We start from the raw sequence: 26,914 nt of genomic DNA, 5'->3' as shown, positions 1-26,914 counted from the left end.
AAGGTAGTGTACAATTATAGCAAAAACTTTATTCCTTGTACCAAACAGAATCATAATCATTACATAACATAATCTGAAAGCATAGCGTCCGGAATAAAACATCTGCCAATAGAAATCCATGGATGGCTGTAGATAAGATACTACCTAACCATGTATAACGTATCTCTGGGAATGGATCCTAGGACCAATCAAGGCCGTAGGGAGTACATTTATCTTGGGCCATTAGAGGAGCTATTTTATTTACTTTTTTCACAGATGTTGAAGCTTCTGGAGAATGTATCCAATGTGGTCTCCCGCCAGAGGGCGGAGATGAATCAAGATTCGGCGCTTTTCATTATCAACAAGTGGGATCTAGTTGACGTAAGCGATGCCCAAAAGAGGGAAATGGAGCATCAAGTTTTAATCAAACTTAAACAAGGCTGGTCCTTCGTCAAACCAGAAAACATGTATCATACAACGGTTAAACTGGTTAGTACTTAAATTTAATCTATTTAGTATTTTACCTTCTACACATTAATAACAATATATTTAAACAATTTTTTCTTCGAATAGCAAATATACAGAAGCATATATGAGCGGCATTGTTGAGCTTCGAAAGAAGAGGAAAAATAATAATGGAATCAGTTAGCGAGCAGAAAAGTGCTATACATTTACATAAACCTCCTGGTTAACTCAGTTTAATCAGTTTAATGCAAAACCTATAAATAAGTATGCACTATTCCGATTATTTACAAATTTGATCACTACCGTTCAGAATACTATAAAGCTCGTTTCACTGTACTCTTAAATATTAATTAATTGGATAGAGCGAAAACTGAATGAGCTAAATTCAAATGAACCACAATGACTCAGTGGTTAGTGTGTTGGATTGGCGACCAAAAGGGCTCGGGTTCGAATCCTACCGTCGTATCAGCCCAGGTCATCTAAAGTGGTTTGTACTTGGTCAAGGCGCTTAACACCAGTAGCCAACTTGGCGTTGCTGTACCGTACCCCTCCCCCAAATTAAAATGTTTCAGCAAACGTCACCATTTATATTCTCGAAAGAAGTTCACACACACACACACACACATATATATATATATATATATATATATATATATATATATATATATATATATATATATATATATATATATATATATATATATATATATACTCAAGTTTCTAAAATGAATGACAGTGAAATTTCCATTATGGACTACTTATAAAAAAATAAATTTCATCTTCTCTGTATAATTGTTCCTACATAGAATTAGCTAAGCCCATTTTTTTCAACACGTTCATTACTAAACAGTAGACGGAAAGATAAGATGCTTCTTTTCCTCAAAGTCTATAAAGATAGTCAAGTCACTTAATTAAATACTTAGGAATATTTCAAAGAATGTATTATACCAACATTCTACGGTGTGTATTTTGAACATAAAATATCAATGACGTGTATATGCTTACATGCTTATCGTCGATACTATATATGTTTATTGACGTAATTATTATAAAAGCTGTTTTCTGTGACTTCTTTATTGAAGATCCTAGAGGGCTTGGGAACTCGTCCATCCAGCGACCAAGACAGAAGAAATCTTCAAAACAGGCTTTCCATATTTGTCAAGTCTACAGCAAAACTAATGCTTGAAGAGCAATATCTGTATGAAAATTTTAATTTATTGGTAATTAATGTATCTTTCTGAAGTCCTAATGTTTGGTTTACACTGTTTTTGACTTAATGGACTTGACCTTGCAACTCAAAATGATATCATGATTATATAACGATGTCACGTGTTACCAAAATGAATCGTTACGCGCAAGGAGAGATTGGACCAAAATAACGCTGTATCTACTTCTATCTGGTATTAAATAATGCACATACAATTTTAATAACCGCAATAACAAAAATATTAAATAAAATTCTAAACTGAAGGAAAGGCTTATGAAACGTTTGGGAAATTATTAGCCATTTTACAACATACAGTAAATCGGCTTTCTGTGGAAGAAAACCGAAGTGATCAAACTTAAAAAATTAAGGCGTTTTTCTTATCACTTCTATTTAAGCAAGGTGGGATTGTGGAATACATGCAAGATTTACCTACCTCCGAAACTGAACATCTTGAAAAACTACACACCTCCAAAAAATCAAATGCTGTTACACTTCTAAACAAAATTGAGCTTTGTTCAAATTACGATCAAGACGTACATTGGATTGACCTTATCAAGTAATTACAAGAAAACAAAGTAAAGGGTAACGTTTTGAAACCATTTCTTAGACATTTAGCATATCTGTTGTAGGTATTACTACCTAAAACTGTATAGTAAATCTCCATGGAGCAGAGAAGCTTACTGAGTGCGATAGTGCAGAGTGCCGATGTAATCTCAGTAATTGTATCATGTTGACCAATGTTACCCGGCAACGGTCACTTCTCGTTATGTCTCTGACAGAGATAATTCGATGGGCCGGTACTCTTTCCCATATTTCTCAATATAATGACACTTACATAGAAAATATACTTTCACCGAAGTACAGCACAAGAACTGCACACAACCTATACACATTCAGGCAAGTTTGGATTGTTTGTACCCTTAAGTATGCAAATGTATCATTTGAAGAAGTCATGTAATCCAACATTTCACAAAAGATCATCCTGAATGAAATTTGTGCTTTCATCAGAGCTGTTGAAGTCTTTATCAAATGTAGCAAAAGCATCCAAAATCCATATACTCAACATATGTCGAACAAAAAGTAACTGTATCACATATCAAAACAATTACCCACTTTTTTCCAATCAGAGCTGAATCGACATCTGTCGAGGTAAAGAACTATATCTTCGGATGTATAAAGCAGACTCGTGTACCCATCTTTTTTAAAAGTGAAACAAAGAAACATCACGAAATTCTTGCGCAGCAAAGTAGTTCGCATCTCCAGGTCTCTTTCTTGAACGTATATGGAATAATAACAGGTCAATTGAACATGTTCAAGCTTCAACATATATTGTTAACTGAAAGTATCATTTGGGCACCTTTTCATGAATTAAGATTTTCATTACGTGATAGATTCATTTTCATGAATAAAAATTCAAATGGTTGCCTCTGCCACATAACTGAGGTTTTATCACGGAAAAGATCGATGGTACTCTTATCTTTTTCTTTTGAACATTAAAAAGTAATCCATTAAGTATTTGATCCCTTGCGGTCTTAGGTAATAAATGTTCTCTATCAATATTAACGCCTTCTATTTTAACAAAAGCCACATATTATTCATCTTATCCAGCATTGGTCACCGCCAAGAAAAGACTTATTGTAAAGGTAAATTCTGTTGTTCTAAGGAAGAACTGATATAATATGTAGCATATATTCTCAAAAAGTTCCCACTGCAAGTGATGTACAACTGAGACCAAGTCAAGCAATTTCTTTCTTTTTCAGTATTTTTGAATCAAGTATGCATACAACATTCGCTTTGAGTGGCATACACCATGTATCAAAACAAAAAAGGGTGTAGGTAAAATAAATGATGCTGCATACGTTATTTTTAATACACGATCACTGCAAGTTGATGCTGCTTAGATTTTATCTTGAAGCAGTTAGTCAAGGCAACGTGTTCCAAAAATTGAAATAGAACTACCGTGTGTCTTCAATATTTGTCCCACACTTGAGCAATCTTTCCGTCATGTATTTTAATTCTAACACAGATGGCTGCTGAATTTTCTGGAGACTGCACACGCCATAGTTAATCTTGGGGAAAAATGGCCAGAGACATCAGTGTATAGAAAGGACCTGAAGAATAAACTGGGCACATATTACACTAAGTTACTGAAAGCAAACGAAGACGTGATGGCAAATATAGAAAATGAAAACAAGGCAAGAAAGAAAACCGCTAAGCAATTTCAGAATCAACTAAAGCAGAATCGAGAAATTTTGCAAAGAATTGAATTTAAAGAATCAGATGTTCCAGATATAGCCATTGAGAAAAATCCATCTTGGAGTCAGCGCAGTGAAGCAATAGACCTGGCTATTTGTAAAATACTTGCTCCAGCACTAACTGATACGAAAGCTGTCAAAGATCTTTCAAAACACCATCAGGACAGCATTCGAAACATGTACAAAGAGGTTACGTCAGTGTTAGACCGCTTCCAGTCACATCTGGAAGTGTTTACAGGCAGCAAAAGTGAATCTTTTGAAACTGAAAATTTCTTTAGTACCGCCGTTGGCCCTATTGCAGCAGCTCTGGCCGTTAGAGCTGTACATGGAATGGTTCCGTTTGCTCTTTTGGCCGCTCCTTTAGCGCCTCTGCCACTGTTAATCATGTCCTTTGTTGAGGAATATCAGGAATACAAGGATGAAAAAGAGAGCCAAAAGTTTGATTCTTATCGAGAGAAAAGGGTGTACCTGAAGGATCGAACAGAATATATTCTGAACAAACTCTCCGACTGTAGAATAGAGACATTGACCAATTCAAAAATATTTATTTTCTTCTTCGGTGAAGCAGAGCACAAGAAACTGCAAGGTCACATCGAGAGCTTACTGAAATGCGTTAAAGAACTTAAAAGTATCGATTTGCAGCAAAACGTTGAGGCACAAAAGCGGTTGAAAGCCATAATACTCCATACATTGGAGGCGTATGCTAAGGATATCATATACGGCGACATAGATCAAAAGGACATACAGTTTGTTCGCGACCCAAGGAATGATAGGATTGAAATAGAAAGCGGTCACAATTGTATATTTGAGGGCATTCATACAAAACAGGATGAAGAAATAATGGTTGCCATAAAAGAGATTACTTGCATACGTCCCGATCTTTCAGCAGAGAAAAGCAGAAGTGACCTGCCGCAGAATCTAGATATCTACAGGGAGCCTTTCTTCCTAAGGTAAATTTTCATCAGATATCAATATCAAAAATGATCATATGCAAAGAGCAGATATGGTGTTTACATATAACCGTTCAAAATCAATAGAATGATTTCAACGACTGTGACAAGTGATATAAAATATGCATTCATCTGCCTCAGACTGGTGTATATTCCTATTGTATCCTTGAATAGCAATTTTACATTTCATGCGATACAGTCTGACAAGATCGATGTAGCTATATATATATATATATATATATATATATATATATATATATATATATATATATATATATATATATATATATATATATATATATATATATATATATATATATATATATTACGGAGAAAGATCACCAGGAACTGGTCAGGTAAAATATTCAAGATTACAGGCACACAGTTCATTCCAGACTTAACGACATAAATATAATGTTTCCATTTTTCCGTGGTATGAAAAATTATAACGAGTATGAATGGGGAATATGAACGTTAAAGACAAGGGTACAGAAGCTATATTTGCAGCAACTTTACTAAAATCCAATATCTAGTTGATAATTGAAAAGGCAGCAAATACGCTTCACAAACAATCAATAATTTTGTAAAGAGAAATATTCAGGTAATCATCCAATACCATGTTAAAGATAAGTAATGTTTATAAAGTTGACTGGTTTATAATAACCCTACTCTTTGCACCATGATGAAAACGATTTAAAGTACTGTAAATAGATTCACTTCTCTTACAATATTGACAATGTATTTCTTGCATTTAATTTGATAACCAAAACTAAACTGCCTCTTCTAAATGTCTTATCGATATTAAAGTATAAATTGGAAATATAAAGAGGCCAAAAAGAATCTTGATGCGGACAGACACGTGTGTAAGAAAAAGCACTCAATATCGTCACGAATGGTATCTATAGCAACTGTAAAGTTGCGTTATTCCTGAAAACGTTTCATCGAAAGCACTGATCGGCCCAGTAAAGCTTCCATCTTACTTTTTTTCAAGGCAGCCAAGCCTATTCCAAATTTTACAGCTTGCGAGAATTAGTCACACTGTGACTCGAGCAAGATTTAACTTCTTATATCGGTGATCACCTTTAATAGTTGGAAAAACAATATTGATTAAAACATGGTTATTGGTGAAAATGCAGTTAATTTAGATTTGTTCCATAATTCAACAATGATACATTCTTTATCTTCCTTCCAGACAGCTGTCAAGGAAAGGAGATGAATGTCCAAACTTTATCAAGTTTTACGGATCGTGTTTCATCGTATCAGAGAATAGTTACAAACTGTGGTTGGTGATGGAACGATGCCTTCTTTCCCTCAAGAATGTTATTTACAAGCAAATGACTCTCAGTAAACGCAGCATGTTCATCAAATTTGCTCTGGATGCCGCGCGTGGCCTCAAATTTCTACATGATAATGGTATTCTTCATCGTGACGTAAAACCATCCAATTTCTTGGTAAGCGTTCTATACGAATATTATATTGTTTTACAAGAATATGTGTAATTTGCATAGCATTATTTAACATGGAAGGACTATAGGGAACAAATTAACCTCATTAAGTAATCATTGCAGGTGCTTTCGGGCAATTTGTTCTCGCAATATCAAATATCTACAAGTAAATTTTGCGATAAAATACCATTCAACGATCTTATCAAACATATCAAATTAGTCATATTTCCTTCTCGTCTTGACATGCGTATTTATATATATATATAATCTCTATTCCAATATGACAATTCTTTGGTACTTTATGTTATATTGTTTTTTTAAAGACAGCAAAAATTGAACTCCTGAGAGAAATAGAAGCGATATAAAAGTGTAACAATGGAAATTATTCATCTCTAACACCTAGGGTTTAAGTGCATTGATTCGGTTGGTTGTAAGTTTGAAAGGCGCTTGTTTCTGAATGACCAGTATCTGTACTGGATACAAAAAACTGAGCACGGATCAATACGTGACAAATTAACAGAGTATAGATTTGAAGTAAATCGAAAATAAAACAATACACGGTGATTTCTTTAATATGTCCCTTGAAATAATCCGCACTGCTATAGATGTAAGTGGTTTATTGCCTAGGACTTCACAAACACTTACAGGAACGTCTAAACACTGGAAGCATACATTTTTGGATTGTCAAAGAAATAGCGGTTTTAAGTTGAGAGTTGGAGGAACATCAATTGGCGACATCTGAAACGTTCTCAATATACATTACATACTTGCAATAAATAGTTTAAGTGATGTCGAGTATTCGAACCAAGAAAGTCTGAACTATCGAGGTTCCGCTGTAATTATGGCACCAATGTATGCAGCATTAGCATCTCTATTTGGTCATGTCCGTCCGTCCGTCCCCAGACGCTTCGAAGCAAGATTGCGCAAAAACCATTCAAAGTACACAAGTGAAATTATGCTATTATATTTATGTACCTTTAGAGTATATTTATATTTATAATTAGATAACTGGATTATTTTTCACTTCATTTCTGTCATTATTTTTTATTTTAACACTTCTGAACTGTTTCAACATTGATCTCTTGAGACAAATGTATATGATATATATATATATATATATATATATATATATATATATATATATATATATATATATATATATATATATATATATATATATATGAATGACCTAAGAAGATATTTATTAAAAAAACAAAGCAAAACCATTACGGTTTTTTTTGGGGGGGAGGGGGTTAGGACATAATTGTTAGTACGATTAGAAATAGAACAGTAACACAGTACCTGTCTTATGGCCTTTTTCTATCTAATTATCTTTAACTTTGAGATAGACATTTTCACTACAAAATAATCTGCCATGGACCTGGGTAAAGGTGTGTCAGAATATCTGTAAGAATTAAAAGGTGACAGCCTGATTGAGGAAACTGGCAACTGACTTGCATTATCCTTGCTGTGACCATGAGGCTGTGATTATGTAACTTACAGTCAGTCACGATATACAAAAGTAATATCGAGATAACGTAACCTCCCAGTTTCCCGCTTATACATTCTCACTGATTGTACCCTATAGTGTCACAATTTCAAAATAATATACTATGTATGATACAATTTGTTTCCAGGGCAACACAAATAATCAATGAGAGAAATTGTAATTATAAACAACATCTTTGCAACTTGTTTGATATGTGTATCAAGTTTAGTTGAAATGTCCCAAATTGTCTGAGTTATGTTACGGTCATGAATATTGTTATATGCAAAGGGTCTTTTTACCGAACGAATCAAACACATGCTTGAGCTCTGTTCAATTCCCTTGTTTTACCCTATTTCCAGGGACTTCTGGACAACAGTCGATGTCAACTGGAAGTTCTAATAACGCGGCAAGACTATACATAATTTTCCACTAATGAATAAATGACCACAAAATATCCCAACTTCATATTTGCATAACAATTTTACAATTGCGAGGCTTATCCTTGTTATGATTCCTTAAAGTCAGTACTTAAATACCATAAAGTACAAATCATAACTCAAGTACCCATTACAGGGAACTATTTTCCTGCTCTGTCCCTGGTTCAGTCGAAATACAATTTTGAGCTTCATTTCACCTGTATCCCTTCGCTACATCTACTTTCTTAGCAACAATAAAAGGCGTCTATTGATGATGGAACAACCCGTTTTCAGTTATTCCAATGTACAAAATATCAGTCCCTATTACAAATATTTCACATTGAAATACACAACCAATCTACACCATTAAATTTAAATCAGAACTATTTGGCTCTTACCTGGACTGAATTACGAAACAATATCATGTCATCATAAAATCTCATCAATACTGCACTCTGTGACGGTTGCCTCTAGAATCTGGCAATTACTCGGGCTGAGAAATATTTCCCTAACACCGACTTTCCATAATCAATCAACCAATGACTAAAATCAAATAAATCTATAAAATAGAGACGTTAGTACAAATGGCGCATACCCTTGATTCGTTACAATGTTTACATATAGACAGACCGACAAATAGAGAGACAGTGATAACTTATCTTCCCATCTTACACATCTGGGGAATAAAAAAATAAATAAAAAAAAACAAGAAGCGCAAGAAGACTTCATATCATTCACCTGGCTTACATAACCTAACAGTTAGCCATTTTACTAAGCAGACCCATGTAGTATTTTAAGAACACTTCCTACGTAAAATATCCCCTAAAGTTTGTATCATATTGACTTATCCCTATTGTACTATGTCCTGATACACTTTCTTCAAAAGATAAATATCTTATTAACATGCACAGTCACTTGCTCGTTAATGAACTCAGCCATAGCTTGATGATAATAGGCAAAAATATTTATATTAAAACCAGAGAATTCTGAATAACCAAACACACACGTGGACGACTTGTCTAATATGTGTACTATGATATTTTATAGTCACCTTGATCCGTTTAAGAGTTATGCTCTGGAAAGAACTTCAATTAATCAAAATGATACAAATACTGAAATTAAAGAATTCAGAAGAGCAAAAGGCAATCTACACCACTAGCAGAATAATTGTACCAAATGTCAAATAGAATTTTAAAATGGTTCTGGATTTGTACCTCCAGGAACCAAAGTGTGGATAATGGATGGATAGACAAACAAACTGATAAATATTTTACAATACTGCAGCTGAAGAACACGCAAACAGTTTACTCTATTTACTCGCTTAAAAGTCGAGTCCAACTGCAAACTGCACATACCAAGATATGCCGTCTCATAATGCACTGGTAGATCTGGATCTGTGCAGTTTGTTAGGAGTAATCAGTAGAATAACCAACACAGAGTCTGATGTGCATGCGCATTATGATATGGCAGATCAGGATATTTGATGCTTGAAGTTTAACTGGACTTAGAAGCTATAAAAATAAAATACTGAAAAAGAAGAATTGTGAATAGCAAACGAAAAAATCTAGATAATAGTCTAATGTATGCACCAAGTTTCATAGAGATATCTTAAAAGGATACGGAGCTCTGCCATGGAAACAAACGACAGTATGGATAACGGTTCGAGTTACGTTGTGGGAATGAAATTGTGGATACAAGACATATGTAAAGCTTGTAAAACTAAAGAACTCACATACCCACATTGGCCGAATCCGAGACTCGAACCTACGCAGAGGTGAGATGGCAGTGATCCGTAACGGAGAGCGCTTTAGACCACTCGGCACTCGGGGTCCCTATGGCTATGGTATACACGACACTGTTTGTTCATAACATAACTGGATAGAGTTCTTTTAAGATATCTTCAGTTTGTTTCCGTTACCGTGACATTGAGACAGGGAGCATAACTATGATAGGAGACACACCAGCTAGGCATGACACCTCAGGAAATGATTCATGAAACTCTCTCTAATCATTATAAAGCAAATGTTAATTGACAGAGAGAAAGATGATGCCATAACAGAATTTACCAGACTTACGATGGGCGTATAAAAATAGATAAATCAATTTAACAAAAATCACACAAAGAGGATATTGCAATTTGCGTGCACATGTAGATTGCAACCTGTCAAGATTTTCATGCTATTTTAGCCTTTTTGTTTGAAATATTGCACCTTTTATGGCATTAGTCGTGTTATCTGCAGTGTTTTAGAAATACTAATCTAGTTTTAGTTATTGTATTTATTATTTTAGGTGAACAAAATTGATAATAGTGTGATATGCGATGAAAGAAACATGATCGTGAAGATTTCTGATGTTGGAATATCAAGATATTGTCAACAGGTAAGAAAAATAGCCGGAGAATAGACTTCATCGTAAGGTTGTCTAAAGCTCAGCCGATTGGTGAGGAAAGGTTGGTGAGGGCGAGCTAGTGGCATATTTGAATAAAGCTGCCAATCACTTGTGTTGCCTCTAAAGAGCATTACGGACCGGCCCACACTCTCGTCTACCCGGGTTTTTATAGTGTCTTTACTTATTTTATTCTGAAGAAGTGTTTCGCCAAGGACATAGTTAATCAGAATGAAAGGTTACACTATCAAGTGCAAGTGGTTAGTGGTTGGTGGGCCAGTAGATGTAAAAGGTGTATTTTTCCGCAGCCCGTTGTATCACAATATAGCCTTTGTCTAGCTTAGCTGTGCAGAACGTAGAGAGAATAATATGGAAAAATAACATGCATCAAGTAGGAAATATATAGTTTGTTACAACAGCCACTTCCCCCTCACCCTCCAACACACACACACACGCGCGCGCTGGCTCCCTTGATATGTTTCACTGGTAGCGTCGAATAACAAAGTACGGCATACTGCCAAACTTATTAAAACCATCAAACACAACCGACACAAAGCATGTGACGGTACAATACAGAGTGCGAAGTTGAGAAGAAGCTGACAGAAGCCGTCAAAGTCTCACAAGATGTTGCCCGGGTGTGGTTAGAAATGTAGGTCATGGGGCAGATTTACTTGCCAGTACGAAGCAAAAGTCCATGGCCGTGATTTAACCAAGATGAACAAGGTGCCGGTGTTCACCAAAATGCATCAGGCTGATCTCCTGTTAGTCGAAACACGTGCAAGTCTTCACTGACAGTAGTTGATATCGGCAGTAAGTACATAAAGGCCGAGCTCTGGCACATATCTACAAACAGGAACCTCTAATATGGCCTAATATGCTGCAGGTTGACCCAGCCACGAGCTTACATGCGCCGCATCGCAACATTTGGCCAAGAAAGGCGGGCAGGTGAGGCAGGCCGACAGCCACCGCGCACATGGCATCGTGGATCGGTATAATCGTACTCTGACTGATTGGCTGTTTGGGCATAGGTACGCCCAAAAGGTGATGCTTTCCACAACAACAAGCGTGCATAACTGTTGTTGCTGGTATAAACAGTGAGACACGAGACCTATTGATGCCTTCTGTGATATCTGTGTAGCAGCCACGGTCTGGAAGGATAACACATACCCAATGGAAGGCGGGCGATGCCGCGCAACCGACCCGGTGTACATTTTTAAGGTTTACCAGTTAAAGCGTTAAGTTGCCAAGATCAACTCGCTTCTGCTTCGCACCAAAAGCACAAGGTCTCAGCGACCGCCATTTTGTAACCCTCAATTTCTGTTTATTTGGGTAAAACCTTTCTGATTTGGGGTCAGAGATGCTCGAATGACTAGGATAATCGGCAGCATACAAACATGAGAGCTCGGATTCAGAAGATTCACTTACTATTCCCACAATCTTTTCTGTTCACATCGCTATATCCATCTCAGACATACTCGACCATTTTGTGTAAATAAGATGCACGCACATTGGTTTGAAGTTTCGTAGCATTTAAAATTCTCATATGTTTACAATTTCATGAAGAATTGGGATAGTATTCTATTTTCTTTAAAGCCGATTGGCTCAAAATAAGAATGCCCCGCCTTTATTAACAAAATCTCTGCTCCTAAACATGCACCAATTTTTTAATTCGCTAAATTATGTCATTAAGGACACGCAGTACTCGTCAAATTTAGTTATGGTTGGGATATGATCTCTTTCTTCGTAAGTAAGAGTGAGGGGCGTCAAGACTTGTCATTAGGCCGTCGTCCTTTTGAGTGCTTGTCTTTCCGGTGACACGGCGAAAACAATTGGCTTTGTTTTGGTACTTATGTGCATGAGTGTTTGTTTTTTGTTGGGGGTGGGGTGGGGGCATCTTTGCAAAATTTATACTCGGTACACACCCACTTAACTTCGGCCCTATCTGCTTGTGGCGCAGCGATACGGTCGAGTTAAAATAGGTACCTAACGCGGGACACGGCCAAAAATGCGATACTGGATCACTGGAGCTAGTCGTTGACAATCAAAACCTTGCGTAGCTTTTACCGGACATGTGCATGGTAATTGCGTTGCCATAACGCTAGTCTGTACGATCTCTTGCAGAACGGACTGCAAACAGGTACCTGAACTATATCGTCCAGCACAAGCTGCCGTTGCTTGTTCCTGGAATGGTAACATAGATATTTTTGCCGTCAGTGTTGATGTGGATGGAATAAGAGAGGTATTGCACCTGTATGTCTTGAAAGTGCTTTTAGGATCACTTAAACCAGAGTTTCTGGGCCCCATTATGTACCGATACTAGGAAGACCACTAGTGTGTCAGCGGCATCCGCTGTTCCAGAACGAAACAGATGCGATTGACGGGAAGGGCCCTGCTTAGCTCATGAGCCTGAACACTGTAATTTTTTGAGGCTCATTGCCCAAAGTAGGTTTTTTAAGAGCCTCGTTTTTAGAAAGATAGTATTCATCGACCTCATCGTAGTGATCGACAAACTCACGCAGCAAGTCATGCGGCACGTCTCTGGTTATGGGTGTCAAGATATGAACAAGACCCTCCCTCTGTTATTTTTCTAGTTCAGTGGATCCCGCTAACACTCTTGGGATCTCCCGCACAGCGGTGCGTGATAGGGCATAGCTACTCTTATTTGAGTGACACAAAAAGCACTTTCCAAACACACCAGTTGGCACTGGTCACCATAGCAGTTGTCTATGATTGGGAACCCCAGAATAGTCAGGAACACCAAGTCAGAGCAGATTGTGACACTGGATGTCAATTTTGCTCAAATGTGCACAAGAGGATTGTCTCTAAACTCTTCATGAAAATGCCAATGCCAATCAAGGTCTACTTTTTGGGAAAACAGGCCCAAGGTGTATCTTACCATGTAATCATCAATGGGGACTTCGGGTTCGAATTTAGTAGTGTCCAAACAGCAAAGTTTCTGCTGTAAGTCCTGCTCTGCACACTCGCCACCTCCTAAGCTACTTAAGTGCTACATGGACTGTCCGTTACTCCCTGAGCTGCTGATATGCTTCGCGGCTTCTGGAGGTAAGGGGGTCAAACATCCCATCACTGCTGCACAGATCACCAGGCCTCACTTCATACCAAATAATCTTTCAACTTAATCGATATGGGCAATATGCTTCCATTTATCTTTTTTATGACTTTTACAGTAATCTCCTTAAAATGACTTTTGGCAGCAAGCTACCAACCATCAACCGCTTGTAGCTATTATAACCTTTGATTGCAATTATGTCCAAGGTTAAACATTTCTTCAAAATATAAAATAAAGTGAATACACTATAGAGACCTGTTCTGGCATGGGTAGTGATTTAAATTTTAATGAAACATGAGAGGGGGAGGTGGCAATAAAAATCAAACACGAATCATTTTACTTGAAACAGGTGAAAACCATTGTCTAAGTAATATTATTGACTCAAGTAATTGTGATAAATATTGCTTTAGTATATAGAGCAAACCAGAGTATAGCCAACTGTCTCCCATCCATCATCTGTCCAGTGTTGATATTTAGAAAAACATCAGTTTGTATCAGAGAATTTAAAATAAACTAAATAATTATTGAGTCAGATAATCATGAAGAAAAAGTTATTAAGCCAATAAATTTTTTGAAGTATGATATTTTCTCAATGGATTTCTTCCCTTCTGCAGCAAGTAACCCAGGGTCACAAAATTGGAAGCACACCATACAAGGCCCCAGAGATAACAATTAACAGGCCTGGCTTTCACAGTCGAGCATCAGACGTCTACAGTTTAGGACTGGTCATTTGGGAACTATGGTACTGTGACCTGGTCTATGAAAAATTCAATACAGATCATGGTGAAATACCAAAGTTAAAACCTAGAGATCCTATGAACAAATCCATAACGTCTTTAATCGAAAAATGTCTTCAGCCTAATCCAAATGCAAGACTTTCCATCACAGAAGTGGTTGACATGGCAATGAAGATTACAGTAGAGCAACATGCAATTCCATTGGAATAAGATAACATTACCGATACTGTTACCAAAACATACACCAAACATAATATATGTGCACTGAATGAGTATAGAGAATATTACTTACTGTGGATAACATTCATTTACCCAATCTTATAGAGCATGGACAAAGATTTTGTATCTGATATCTGCATTAGTGTCCAACTTGCATCAAAAAATGTTTATCCAATGTCTACATTATTGTGTCCAACTTTTATCAAAGTTTTGTATCCGATGTATCCAACTTGTTTCAGACAAATAATAACTTTCATTTCGAAACATTTCAACATATAATACTGACAGAACCAGGTTTTCCAGTTCTTCCCTTTGGACTTTTCAAGAATTTGCACATTTACAATGCTGACCTATGTATACAATTCACTGCACATTTTAATTTTATGCACAAAATTGATCTTCCCTGACCTAATCTTAATTGAGTCATCCCTCTCTAAACAAATGCTCTAAATACATGTTGCAGTTGCACATCATAACATTGGGAACATTTGGAGCACCCCCATTAACACAACATGCTTTGAGTGATGTGAAAGAAGTAAGCCTGAATTTAAAGAGAACTGTATTTTAAAAACTTGATGTGCTGCTAAGCATTCAATATATCAAATGGCATAACACCTTGACCACATGACCCCTAATCATTTGCATGACCCAAGGTTAAGAATGCCATAGTAAGTCAGGAATGTATATGATATTGTTATATATTCTAAATAGGATGTAAATGGGACGCACAAAAACTAACCAAAAGAATATACTTTTGACCTAATGTTCCAAGAACATCATCCAAAAGCAGGAGTGGTTCAAGGTGATAGGTAAGACGGCGATATTTCATACTCAAAACATGCATGGAAATGGATAGGTCTTGACTGAAATAATACTATTAATAAAACTGAGCTAAAGGACCCACACATTTATAATTTTAAAACTATTCTAGTTCCTTTTCTTTTCTCAAGACAAAGATTTACTGTAACTCCCTAAGCCCTTGGCATTTATTTAGAATACAATTTTATTAAATCTTACAATTAGTATAAAGTACAAGATTGTAAAAGGTTTAGAAGAAAAAAAAACAAGGTTAAGAAAACCTGAACAAAATTTTTGATAGTTTTTATTCTTTTATTTCAAATGTGCATTTTGCAACAAAAACACACTTGATAAGTGATTTAAAAGCCTGATGAGTCTATTTCAAAAGCCAACTGTTTATGGGACTAGTATACAAAGCTAACTCTGAGATAAAATTCCCAACACTGCAGTAGATGAAGTTATTAAACTTTCAGACTAATTCCATTTTTTCAAACTCTATCAATTTTGGAGCATACTTCATGACCATACTGTAAAAAAATGTATTCTGTTCGTTACTTATTTATTCATCAAAATTATTAGTGTGATAAAATAGCTAGTTTGGCCATGAAATAAACTGGTACTTTAATGCTGAGATTGACTTGTGATTAAAGAAACAATCATTAGTTTTTCACATAAAATTAGCACATGCTATCAAGATACAGGACAGTGTTATAAATGAGTCCACTTTTCCCAAAGTCTAAATGACAACTACACTAACGGACCTTTTTTTTCCTTCAAAAATTTTGAAAATTATATAACTTGTTAGATTTCATGCAGTTATTTATTCTTACATAAAAATGTGTGACCAGCATTGTTGGATGAGATGCATGAGTGTGGCCATGTCAATATATCAACATTGGATATAATGGGGAATTGATGCATTGGTATGTTTATGTACTTATCCCTTTTCTGGGCAGCACTCTGAAGAAATGACTCTGCATTATGTATAGTGTGTGTACTGGCTGAAAATCTTGGCATCATGTCATGTTCTCCAGCTAAAGATAAAAGATGAATCTCCAAGTAGAGAAATATGATATAATCTATTGCAGTAACAGATCTTATTCGCTCAAAGCAATAGAAATAAAAAGCATGCTTTGGGATGGGGGAGGAGAGTTCAACTTGTCTGTTCCACAGTAACCAGCATGGTGAATTCACATTTTGTAAATCAATCAAAATATAGTTCATAACATGTAAATTTATGTCATTACCTATCAGACTGGGCAATTTCAGGTAATTACCAATCTGAATTTGTAATTTCACATAATTATCAATCAGAATCTGTAATTTTATGTAATTATAAATCAGAATCTGTGTAATTCATGTAATTACCAAAACCATCTGGTAGTTGCTTTATTCCTCAGTAACAACAGATATTATTATGAATGAATTGCTAAAGTGGTCATTTCTCAAGAGATCTTTTAAGCTGCCTCTTTTGTAAGATGTGCATGTACAATAAGCATTGCACATCAGCTGATCATAAGTATGTGCCATCCTGGAAAAGGAACAAGTAAAGCCAATGAACCTGATCAGTAGCTTCACCAAAGAAAAGTTAAATTCACGCTTGGCCTTCAGTTATCCCCTCAGACTCATGCAAACATTGATAGCAGAAGAAGAAAACAATGTACGATCCTTATATCAAAGCTGTAAGCAATTCCAAAAGAAACATTCTGAATAAAGTCTGATTTGAATAATAAAACTCAAACTGTTTTATCACAGTGGTGTAAAAATCATTTGCTATGTCTGGCCAGATTTAATATAAATGTACTTCACTTGGGCATACATATTGTAAACTGTGATAAGCATACATATTTGACACTAACAAGAGACCTGGTCTGTGGGCTGCACAAATGAGTCTGGCAGGTTGTATGTTTGACACTCCTGGTTTATGATAATCTGCACCATGATGATTAAAATGGAAGTATATGAAGATTCAACTATTAAAAATTTAATGGTCCAAATTTTAAAGTACTTTTTTTAATTGTAACTTTTGAAATCAAAGAATACTTTGGTTTAATATGCTTTTATTATCCAGAATGGGAATTTCAGCTATAAATGACAGATTATAGCCATTTAAAAAAAATGACATTTACCATACAAGTCAATATAATTCAAAGCACTATTTGCATATCAATTCATTATGACTGCACGATACTATTTGCAATACATGGCTCTAATATTAGTGGCATTTTAGCTCATTTTATGACCATATTGTGAAAAGATGTAAATGCTAAATTAAGTTATGAAATGAAAAGAAACTCAACTTTCAGCAATTAAAATTTATTAGCTCATGTCTCATATCTTTTGAGAAACTCTGTTTCAAAAGTTGTTCCAGATGGAAGTAAGAGAAAAGTTGGTGTTCCTCCAAACACTTTGTACCTGTAAATAAAAGAGGATTTTCACTTTAAATTATGATTGAAAATGCAAGTATGTAATTTACAATTTAAAGATCATAATTTACAACAGTCATCTAATGATAACATACCCCCCTCTCCATGAAAGCAGGTTCCAGTTCTCTCCATTTTTATACTATTTATGCCAGTACTCAATGACCCAACACTCTCATTTTTTATACTTACAATACACTTTGTTTCCATGCTAACAAAAACAATACTGAATGCAGAATCTAAGCATCAGAAAGGCACTACCTGCTTGACATCTGTAAAAAGTCTGGGTGAAATACTGTGAATGGTTTGACAATAATGCTCCAAAAAACAAAAATGTTTAAGAAACAGACAGACAGATGGACACAGCCATGGCTAACTCAGCCCCCCAAGTATGTAATTCAAGGGAGATAAAATTAATGTCCATACAGTTTATGCTTTAATTGTCCTTCCAATGGCAGATGGTACATATAATTTTTCAACAATTATAGTAAACACGGTTGATCGATGGCATGTTTCCAAGAAACTAGTTATATTATCTTGACAAACACTGTTATTTCTACTACAACAGATAATGACATAGCCCCATCAATTATCATATACTTGTAAGTGAACAAGATGGAGTCATCTACAACCCCACCCCTCAAAATCATATTAAAACTACAATTTCACTATTCTAATACAATGAAATCCTACTATAACATGCTTTGTTATCCACTAGTCTAATAAAATAAAACCCCAATATAACATGCCTTGTTATCCACTAGTCTATTACAGTGAAAGCCTGCTATAACATGTTTTGTTATCCACTAATCTAATAGTGAAATCTCACTATAACATTCTTTTTTTTCTGCTAACCTAAAGCAGTGAAACCCTGCTATAACATGCACTGTTATCTACTAGTACAGTGAAACCCTGCTATAACATGCTTTGTTATCCACTAAGCTAATAGTGAAACCCCACTATTACATTATGTTATCCACTAGTCTAAAGCAGTGAAACCCTGCTATAACATGCTTTGTTATCTGCTAGTCTAATACAGTGAAACCCTACTATAACATGCTTTGTGATCCACTAGTCTAATGCAGTGAAACCCTGCTATAACATGCTTTATGATACCCTAGTCTAATACAGTGAAACCCTGTTTAACATGCTTTGTTAACCACTAGTCTAATACAGTGTGTGTGTGTGTTTTGGATTTTTAACATAGCTTTATAATTTCAGTTATATCACTATGATGTCTGCAGTGTGGCAGTTTAAAGTGATGTCTAGCAATGGGGCATCATGCCTCAGATATGTAGCATGATGTCTCACCCAGTCACATTATGACTCAAGACCAACCAGTACTAACACTAACTTCTTAATGCTGAGTGTCTAGCGAGGCAGCTGCTAGTACCATTTTTATAAGTCTCTGGTATGACTTGGCCTGGGGTTCAAACCTGCAACCTCCCACATCCAAGGCAGATGCTCTAACCACTAGGCCACCAGAGCAATCAATCTAATACAGCGAAACCCTGTTATAATATGCATTGTTATCCACTAGTCTAATACAGTGATATCTGGCTATAAACATGTTTTGTTATCTGCTAGTCTATTATAGTTATACCTTTCTACAACATGCTTTGTTATCCACTAGTCTAATACAGTAACAGTAACACCTTGCTATAATGTGCTTTGTTATCCAATAGTCTAATATAGTGAAACCCTGCTTTAACATGCTTTGTTATCCACTGGTCTAATAGAGTGAAACCCTGCTATAACATGCTTTGTTATAACACAGATCCAGACATATCAAGAATGTGGCATGGCTCCAAAACATTTTACAATCATTTCACTTATTTTATGATTTAATCACTGGCAAGGTGTTGCATTCTTGAAGAAAAAATGTCTCATTAGTGTTCCTATCTTTATATGAATAAAGATGTTAACAGATCCCATTTGTGAATGTTCATTTCAGTTGTGCTGATATATCAATGCACATTGATCTTTGATTATTTTCGAAAGATGTCAGCTCTTTAAAAGCTGATAAATGTTAATCTAATTATTATGATTATTGTTTACCTCAAATGGTTGTATCTAAACTGTGTCAACAAAGTTTAAAAAGTTCAAAACTGTATAAAAACTTACAAACTGCTGTTCTGGACTGAAATTCTTATTGGACCATCTATTTATGACCATGACTGAGGTTAAAACATTTGATGGCTGTTTAATTGTTTTTGTGCTATCTTGATAAAACAGATTTGGGGTGGACATAAGGATGTAAGAATACAATGACTTATGGTTGGACAGCGGCATACCAGTATGCACCCTATTGCTAGCACAGATGAAAATATATCTTCCTGGTTTTGCGAATATATGTGTTGTATGACATAAAAGACAATACAAACCTTTTTTGTTGTAAACAATGGAGTAGAGTCCATTCTTTTTTCACTTTGTATAGCTTTTCCTTCTCTTTATCTTCATAAAATATCTGACAAAATATGAATAACAGGATAGTTCTGCAATCTTTCAATAATGTAAGGAATATATGCAAGTAATTTTAACATAACTGCTCAATCTTGACTGCTCTTGACTTAAATGGTGCAGTCAAAAATAAAATCATAAAATTTGTACGCATAATGTAACTTATGACTGTAAGACTTTCTGAAGGTGCTTACAATACAATACACCAGTAACCAGAATCAATGACTATGAAGCCTGCCCCTGTGGAGCTTTTTGTAGTCTCCACCAGCCAGTGTAACACAAATGGTTATCAGTCAGAGAATAAATTCAGAATTAAGTGATCTTCACAATTAAATGTTCATACCTTTCCAAACTAAAGTTTTGAATGAAATGTTTCTATTTTTATATTCAAAGAACTTAACTTTAAAGTGTGTGTGTGTGTGTGTGAGATAGAGAGAGAGCTTTAACAATTTTTCAGTCATATTACTACAAGGTCTGCAGCATGGCAGTTTATAGTAATGTCTAGCACCAGGGCATCATGCCACAGACATGAAGCATCATGTCCCACTCAGTCACATTATCCTGACACCAGGCTGACCACAGGTCCTAACACTAACCTCTTAATGCTGAGTGCCAAGCGATGCAGATGACTGCTCATACAAAAAACCAATAAAACAATAAAAAGAAACAAAAATTCTTTTCTATGAGATCAAAGCAGAGGTACCATAATAAACAAATAAAAACATTTCTGCTCTACTTTGTTTTCTCCTCCTTTTCATACAAATTAAACAACCCAAAATAGAGTATAGTAAACAACTGCAATCTAGGTGAAGAAACCACTTTTCTTGTAAGTCATAGTAACCTTAAACCTTTTGTCCACAAAATCAATAGGTTTCTTTCTTTCTTACTGTGAGTGCAAACTATCCACAAAGTTTGGTCTAGCTGCTGATTTAGAACTAATGTTACTGAACAGAAACTATTTTCCTTCTTTCAGTAAAAGTGACCTTAACCTTTGATATTTTTAAACCTATAATTAATAGGCTTCTTCATAACCTTAAGTACAAGCCATTCACAAAGTCTGCTAGCTGTAGATGACAGAAAACTCAAGTCATTATTTGATAGCCATTTTTCTTCTACTAGAATGACCTTGGCCTCTGATATTTTGACCATGAAATCAATAGGATTCTTTCTTACCCCAAGTACATGCCATTTGCAAAGTTTGGTGCACATATGAGGAACTAATAATACTGTATGGAAACCATTTGACATCTTTCAGTTGGAGTGACCTTTACATTTGAAATTTCAATTCCTAATCAATACACTTCTACCTTAACCCATATGCAAGTCATCGATAAAGCTTGAGAATCAATGTAAAGCTGTACTGATGTCACATTTTGCCAATTATGCTGATACCACGAATAACCGATTATTAAAATTGCCGATACTGATTATGAGACCGATTATTTCATTATTACTTATTTTATAACAATAACCGGTTCAGAAACAAAAACCTATTAGTGCAATGCAAGCAGGTATTTTGCCATGTGAGTTATAACAAGGTTGTTTATGCGGCAAGTGAATCTGATCTTCTGTACAAAAAGAAACACAAACCGATAAGAAGTACATTGCTATTTATAGAAAACAACGATTACACAAACATAAAACTTGAAAAACTTTTAAAATAGCATTGATGAAACTTATGGTTTGCCAAATCAAGATATAAATGAATGAAAATATATTAAGCTAGTCTCTGAACTTATGTTCAATGATGTAGGTCACCATTACTAGATTTCAAAAATGACTAAAAAATATTAATAATGATAGCCCAATAATAATTAAAATTAATAATATGCATACTTTAAGACTAAAGTTAGAGGTCACTGTATGCTGGCTGCAGCTAATACTGAAAGCTTAGTTGAGGTACGTTGTGTTTAAGCAACAGTAACATTTCTCCATTCTCGCCATGTAACAATCCAGGGCAATCCGAACAAATGTAGCCTGTGCCACTTAACAGCTGCTTGCTCGGAACACTTGAAGCTGGTGCAGACAAATAGCATATTGTGTAAGTTGTTGTTGTTGTAGGGTTTAATGCCATTTTTCAGCACACGATAGGCTATACATGGCGGCCAGTATTAATGGTGGAGGAAGAACCCGGGAAAACCCCGGAAAGAACCACCGACCCATGAGAAGCTACTGGCAAGCTTTCTCACATACCCACATTGGCTGAATCCGAGACTCGAACCCACACAGACAGAGGTGAGATGGCAGTGATCCGTAATGGAGAGCACCTTAGACCACTTGGCCACTCGGGGCCCCTCATATTGTGTAAGTGAGAGAACTATTTGCAAATATTGTATAATAGGAACACCCTATGGAGTTTACACCAATGAAAGGCAACATTCAGATATATGGTGGAAATGCTGTTCAGATTGAAATAATGGACTAATTACCTGTTGAGACACTAAGCCTTTGAAGAAGATACTACACAATTGATCCAGTCTATATAAATGACTCATCAATGTAACCTTGGCATTTGGAAATCCTTTAAAAAATTTGTTTTAGCAAAAACATGGCTTGTTGATCTTGATCAATGGACACTTGGGAATTCTATGCAAACAGCATAAGCATTAACATAAGAAATCAGCAGCTGAGTGCATTTGAAAGGTATAATATTTTGGTTCATACCTTTTTTAAATAAAATGTTACTAATAAGCCTACATCAATAGTTTTAATCCACGTAAAACTTGCATTCCTTGAAAACAATGCAGAGAATACTTTTATTTGAATAAAATAATGGAGCAAAATGGTACCCAAACAAAACAGAAATTATAAGGATGATATGCCAATTGTCTTCATAATACCTCAATCACAATATTATTTATCTTCAAAATAAACAGCAGGAAAACTATTTTTCGCAATGAATGTACGTTCATGTGTTTGCACTAATGACACAAAGAAAATGCTAAGAAGCTGACAGATTTACTGAGGACCATGAAAACATTTTGAGGCAAGGTTGCTTTTCACCAGTATCTACCAGCCAAGCCAACAAAGTATGGAATCAAGGCCAGAAGAGGGCTGACCCAGTGAATGCTACACCAATGAATTTCAGGTGTATACAGGTAAGGATGCAGGCATCATAGAAGTGGAATTAGCAACATGTGTTGTCAGGGACCTAACACAAAAGATTTGGGGAAGAAACCACATAGTAAATGTAGACAATTATTTCATGAGTCCAGAATTTTTGAGAGGCTTCTACAGAAAGGTATGTATGTGTATCAAAAGGATCAAACAAGAAGGTATCCTATACAGCATCTGAATAAGAGAGACATGAGGGTTCAAGGGGAATTCAAGACAGTACAATGAGGGGAATTAAATCTGTTCAGACCTATGCCCTATTAACAGCATAAGATCCAGCAGTCATATAGAGATGGCAGTACAACGCAAGTCCAGAAATGGAGAAGTCAGGAAAATCAGAGCACAAACTATTGTGCCAGACTACAACAATAACATGAATGGAGTGGACACTGCAGACCAGCTGAGGGCACAGTACAGTACATACAGAGCAGCCAAAAAACGGTGGTTGTACCTTTTTTATTTCTGTTTGATATTGCAGTCACCAATGGATTCGTACTAATGAGAGAAAGTGACACTGGAAAGCTATGAATGTGTGTTCAGTGTAATATTTATTTATGTGTGGATTGTTTTAAACCATATCATGTAGACCTTTTGAAGAATCGGTAAATAAATGTTTGGGAAAATTAATTTTGTTAGCATGAGCATACATAACTAAAGAGTTTGTTAAAGTGGTTTGTTAGTTTTTCAATTATCAGTTGAGAATTCTAAGGAAGAAAAGTAAGTAAAGAGCAATGAAAATATTTCCAACTATTTGCAGTTTTCATGAGGTTAGGTTTGCAAAGAGATGACAAGTGGAATTTCTGTGTACATAAAATAGAATTAATTATTTCATGTGTTAGTGGAGTTAATTATTCAGTGTGAGTTTATAATGAATTTTATGGATTATTCATGGCAAAGCAAACTGGTAAGTAAATAATTTATTTTTATCATTTATGCATGAGGTCCTTTTGCTGCATGAGGCATGAAAATTTATAAAATTATGTACATAATTATATTGACAATTGCTGTGTCAAATTTCAACTTAATTAAAGGATTGTAAAAAATAAAAAATCAGTTTTGATTGACAGATGTCTCTTACAATGTTGTTTTACAGGAAATTAAACCTAAAAACTGGAAACACCTAGTGGTGGCAAGGACAGGTAATGTGCAAGAGTTACTGCCATTTGTCTAGATGATACATATGTAAAAGATTAATTTTTGTCATGTAGTAGGACTTTATTCAGCAGGTAGGAGGATTATATTCCCCAGTGTTAATGTGATCATGAAAAGTATTCAGAAGAGAAATTAAGCTAAGCAGAAATACTATCCAATGAGCTACCAGACAAACAATCTAACAGAAAGACCAAAGACATTATTAGTAGCCCAGAGATACTATGCAATCTGACTGCTGTCACTCTCATGGAGATAAATTCCTTTATTCTCAAAGTTTAAACTAGTTTAGACTTCAAGTACAACCCAAGTAAATCTTCTTTACTGAACTAATGTTATTTTAAACATCTGGCAAAGCTGGAATCCATGGTGCTCACAAAATACATTACTGAAATATTAATAAATTTCCAACCCAAAGAGTCAATTATCCAATTCATTACCATCTTATCTAGAATTAAGTAATTTATTATACATGTACATAGGAAGTATTTTTTCCTGTCTTTAGCAGATATTAACAACAAATCATTTTATCAATTCACAGTGGCTTCAAGAAACCATCTGTAAAAAAGCAACCACAGACAAGAGGCCCATGTGAGCCTCATATTATTCACCTAGCTTACATAAACTTAGTAGATGACAATTTCACTAAGGAGGCTTAAACAATCTCCCAGACATATAATGTTAGTTTACCTATTTTATCTTACAGTGGCTCAATCGTTTTAGTGTGCTAGAACAAAGTCCAAAAGTGTGCAGGTTTGAATCCTACCATCAGACCAGCCTGGGTCAGCTACTGTGGTGTGTACTTGGGCAAGACACTTTACACTAGTTACCTCTTTACTAAATAACCTACTTGTGTTGCTGTGCTGCAGAGCACTGAACCAAACATATTTTGTCATATCTTGATACAATATTCCTTCTAAAGATAAATACGTAATTAATATGCGGCTCTTGCTCATTAAAAAAGTCATCCAATGTCTTGATGATAATAAACCCAAAAGATAAAAAATTTAGCTTCAAAAGTAGTAACAAGCTAATCAAATTAGATAAACGACCACCTGATTATTATGTTCTGATCCTGACTTACTTTCGAAACTGCCCAAAACTTGATGGTACAAATCGATATTCACATTCAGGTCAAAATTAAATCAGAATTCAGTAACAAGCTGAGTCAATCAGAAACAAGATCAACTGATTAGTATGCATGGATCTCATTCATAACTCAACAGATCTGAGATCTTGACAATATTAACATATTATGTCAAGTTTGATCAAAATCAGATAAGAAATCTGACCTTCAAGGTGGTAGTAGATCAGCAAAGTAGCTACAATATTACCTCATTAATAGGTATGTCTCTCACTTATTACTGAGATCTTGATAATATAATCTTACATTTCAGGTGTGATCAAAATCTGATCAGAAATACAGACTCCTGAGTGGTAAAGTGTGTGTGTGTGTGTGTGATTAGGATTTTTTATGTAGCTGTAACAATTTTTCAGTCATATCGCTACAATGTCTGCAGTGTGGCAGTTTATAGTGATGTCTAGCACTGGGGCATCATGCCGCAGACATGTAGCATGATGTCCCACCCAGTCACATTATCCTGACACCACGCCAACCAGTCCTAACACTAACCTCTAAATGCTGAGCGCCAAGCGAGGCAGCTGTTAGTACCATTATTGTAAGTCTTTGGCATGACTTGGCCAGTGGTTTGAACCCACAACCTCCCGCTTCCAAGGCAGATGCTCTAACCACTAGGCCATAGGAGCAGTCCAGAGTGGTAAAAAGGTTAGCCAAACAGGTGCAAGATCATCCCATTAATACACATGATTCTTGATTTTGATGAATATATAAAACCATGTTTTGAGTCTGAATGAAATCAGATCTGAAATATGGACTCCAGAATAGTAACAAACACATGTTGATGGCTGGATGCAAGATGAAGGGCATATGATGGAGGCAAGGCCATACCACAAACTCACTCAAAATGGTAACATACAATTGTTGATGGCTGGATGCAAGATGAATGGCACATGATGGCGGCAAGGCCATACCACAAACTCACTCAGAATGGTGACATACAATTGTTGACAGCTGGATGCAAGATGAATGGCACAAGATGGAGACAAGGCCATACCACAAACTCACTCAGAATGGTGACATACAATTGTTGATGACTGGATGCAAGATGAATGTCACATGATGGAGGCAAAGCCATACCACAAACTCACTCAATAGGGTAACATAAAATTGTTGATGGCTGGATGCAAGATGAATGGCACATGATGGAGGCAAGGCCATACCACAAACTCACTCAATAGGGTAACATACAATTGTTGATGGCTGGATGCAAGA

At 35.7% G+C, this 26,914-nt stretch overlaps 2 protein-coding genes across 4 annotated transcripts in view; one reads left to right on the top strand and one right to left on the bottom strand.

The window, feature by feature from the left end:
- Nucleotides 1-17,572, top strand: part of LOC149807330 (uncharacterized) — a 51,798-nt gene extending 34,226 nt beyond the window's left edge. For both annotated transcript variants that reach the window (XM_089965398.1, XM_089965406.1), the window contains exons 6-11: nt 256-468; nt 1,527-1,642; nt 3,678-4,856; nt 6,049-6,307; nt 10,496-10,585; nt 14,276-17,572. In XM_089965398.1, the coding sequence (XP_089821524.1) occupies nt 256-468; nt 1,527-1,642; nt 3,678-4,856; nt 6,049-6,307; nt 10,496-10,585; nt 14,276-14,608 (2,190 nt within the window). In that variant the 3' untranslated portion in view covers nt 14,609-17,572. The remainder of the gene's footprint in view (nt 1-255; nt 469-1,526; nt 1,643-3,677; nt 4,857-6,048; nt 6,308-10,495; nt 10,586-14,275) is intronic.
- Nucleotides 17,573-17,715: 143 nt separating this feature from the next.
- The window catches only part of LOC149807329 (hsp70/Hsp90 co-chaperone CNS1 homolog), a 38,376-nt gene continuing 29,177 nt past the window's right edge, over nt 17,716-26,914 (bottom strand). For both annotated transcript variants that reach the window (XM_089965418.1, XM_089965426.1), the window contains 2 exons: nt 20,223-20,305; nt 17,716-17,830 (listed from right to left, as the gene is read on the bottom strand). In XM_089965418.1, coding sequence (XP_089821544.1) covers nt 17,740-17,830; nt 20,223-20,305 — 174 coding nt within the window. In that variant the 3' untranslated portion in view covers nt 17,716-17,739. The remainder of the gene's footprint in view (nt 17,831-20,222; nt 20,306-26,914) is intronic.

This window comes from Sinohyriopsis cumingii, chromosome 1, assembly GCF_028554795.1.
Source record: "Sinohyriopsis cumingii isolate HCF-2022 chromosome 1, ASM2855479v2, whole genome shotgun sequence".
Taxonomy (NCBI): Eukaryota; Metazoa; Mollusca; class Bivalvia; order Unionida; family Unionidae; genus Sinohyriopsis; species Sinohyriopsis cumingii.
This window is presented reverse-complemented; position numbering and strand designations above follow the sequence as displayed.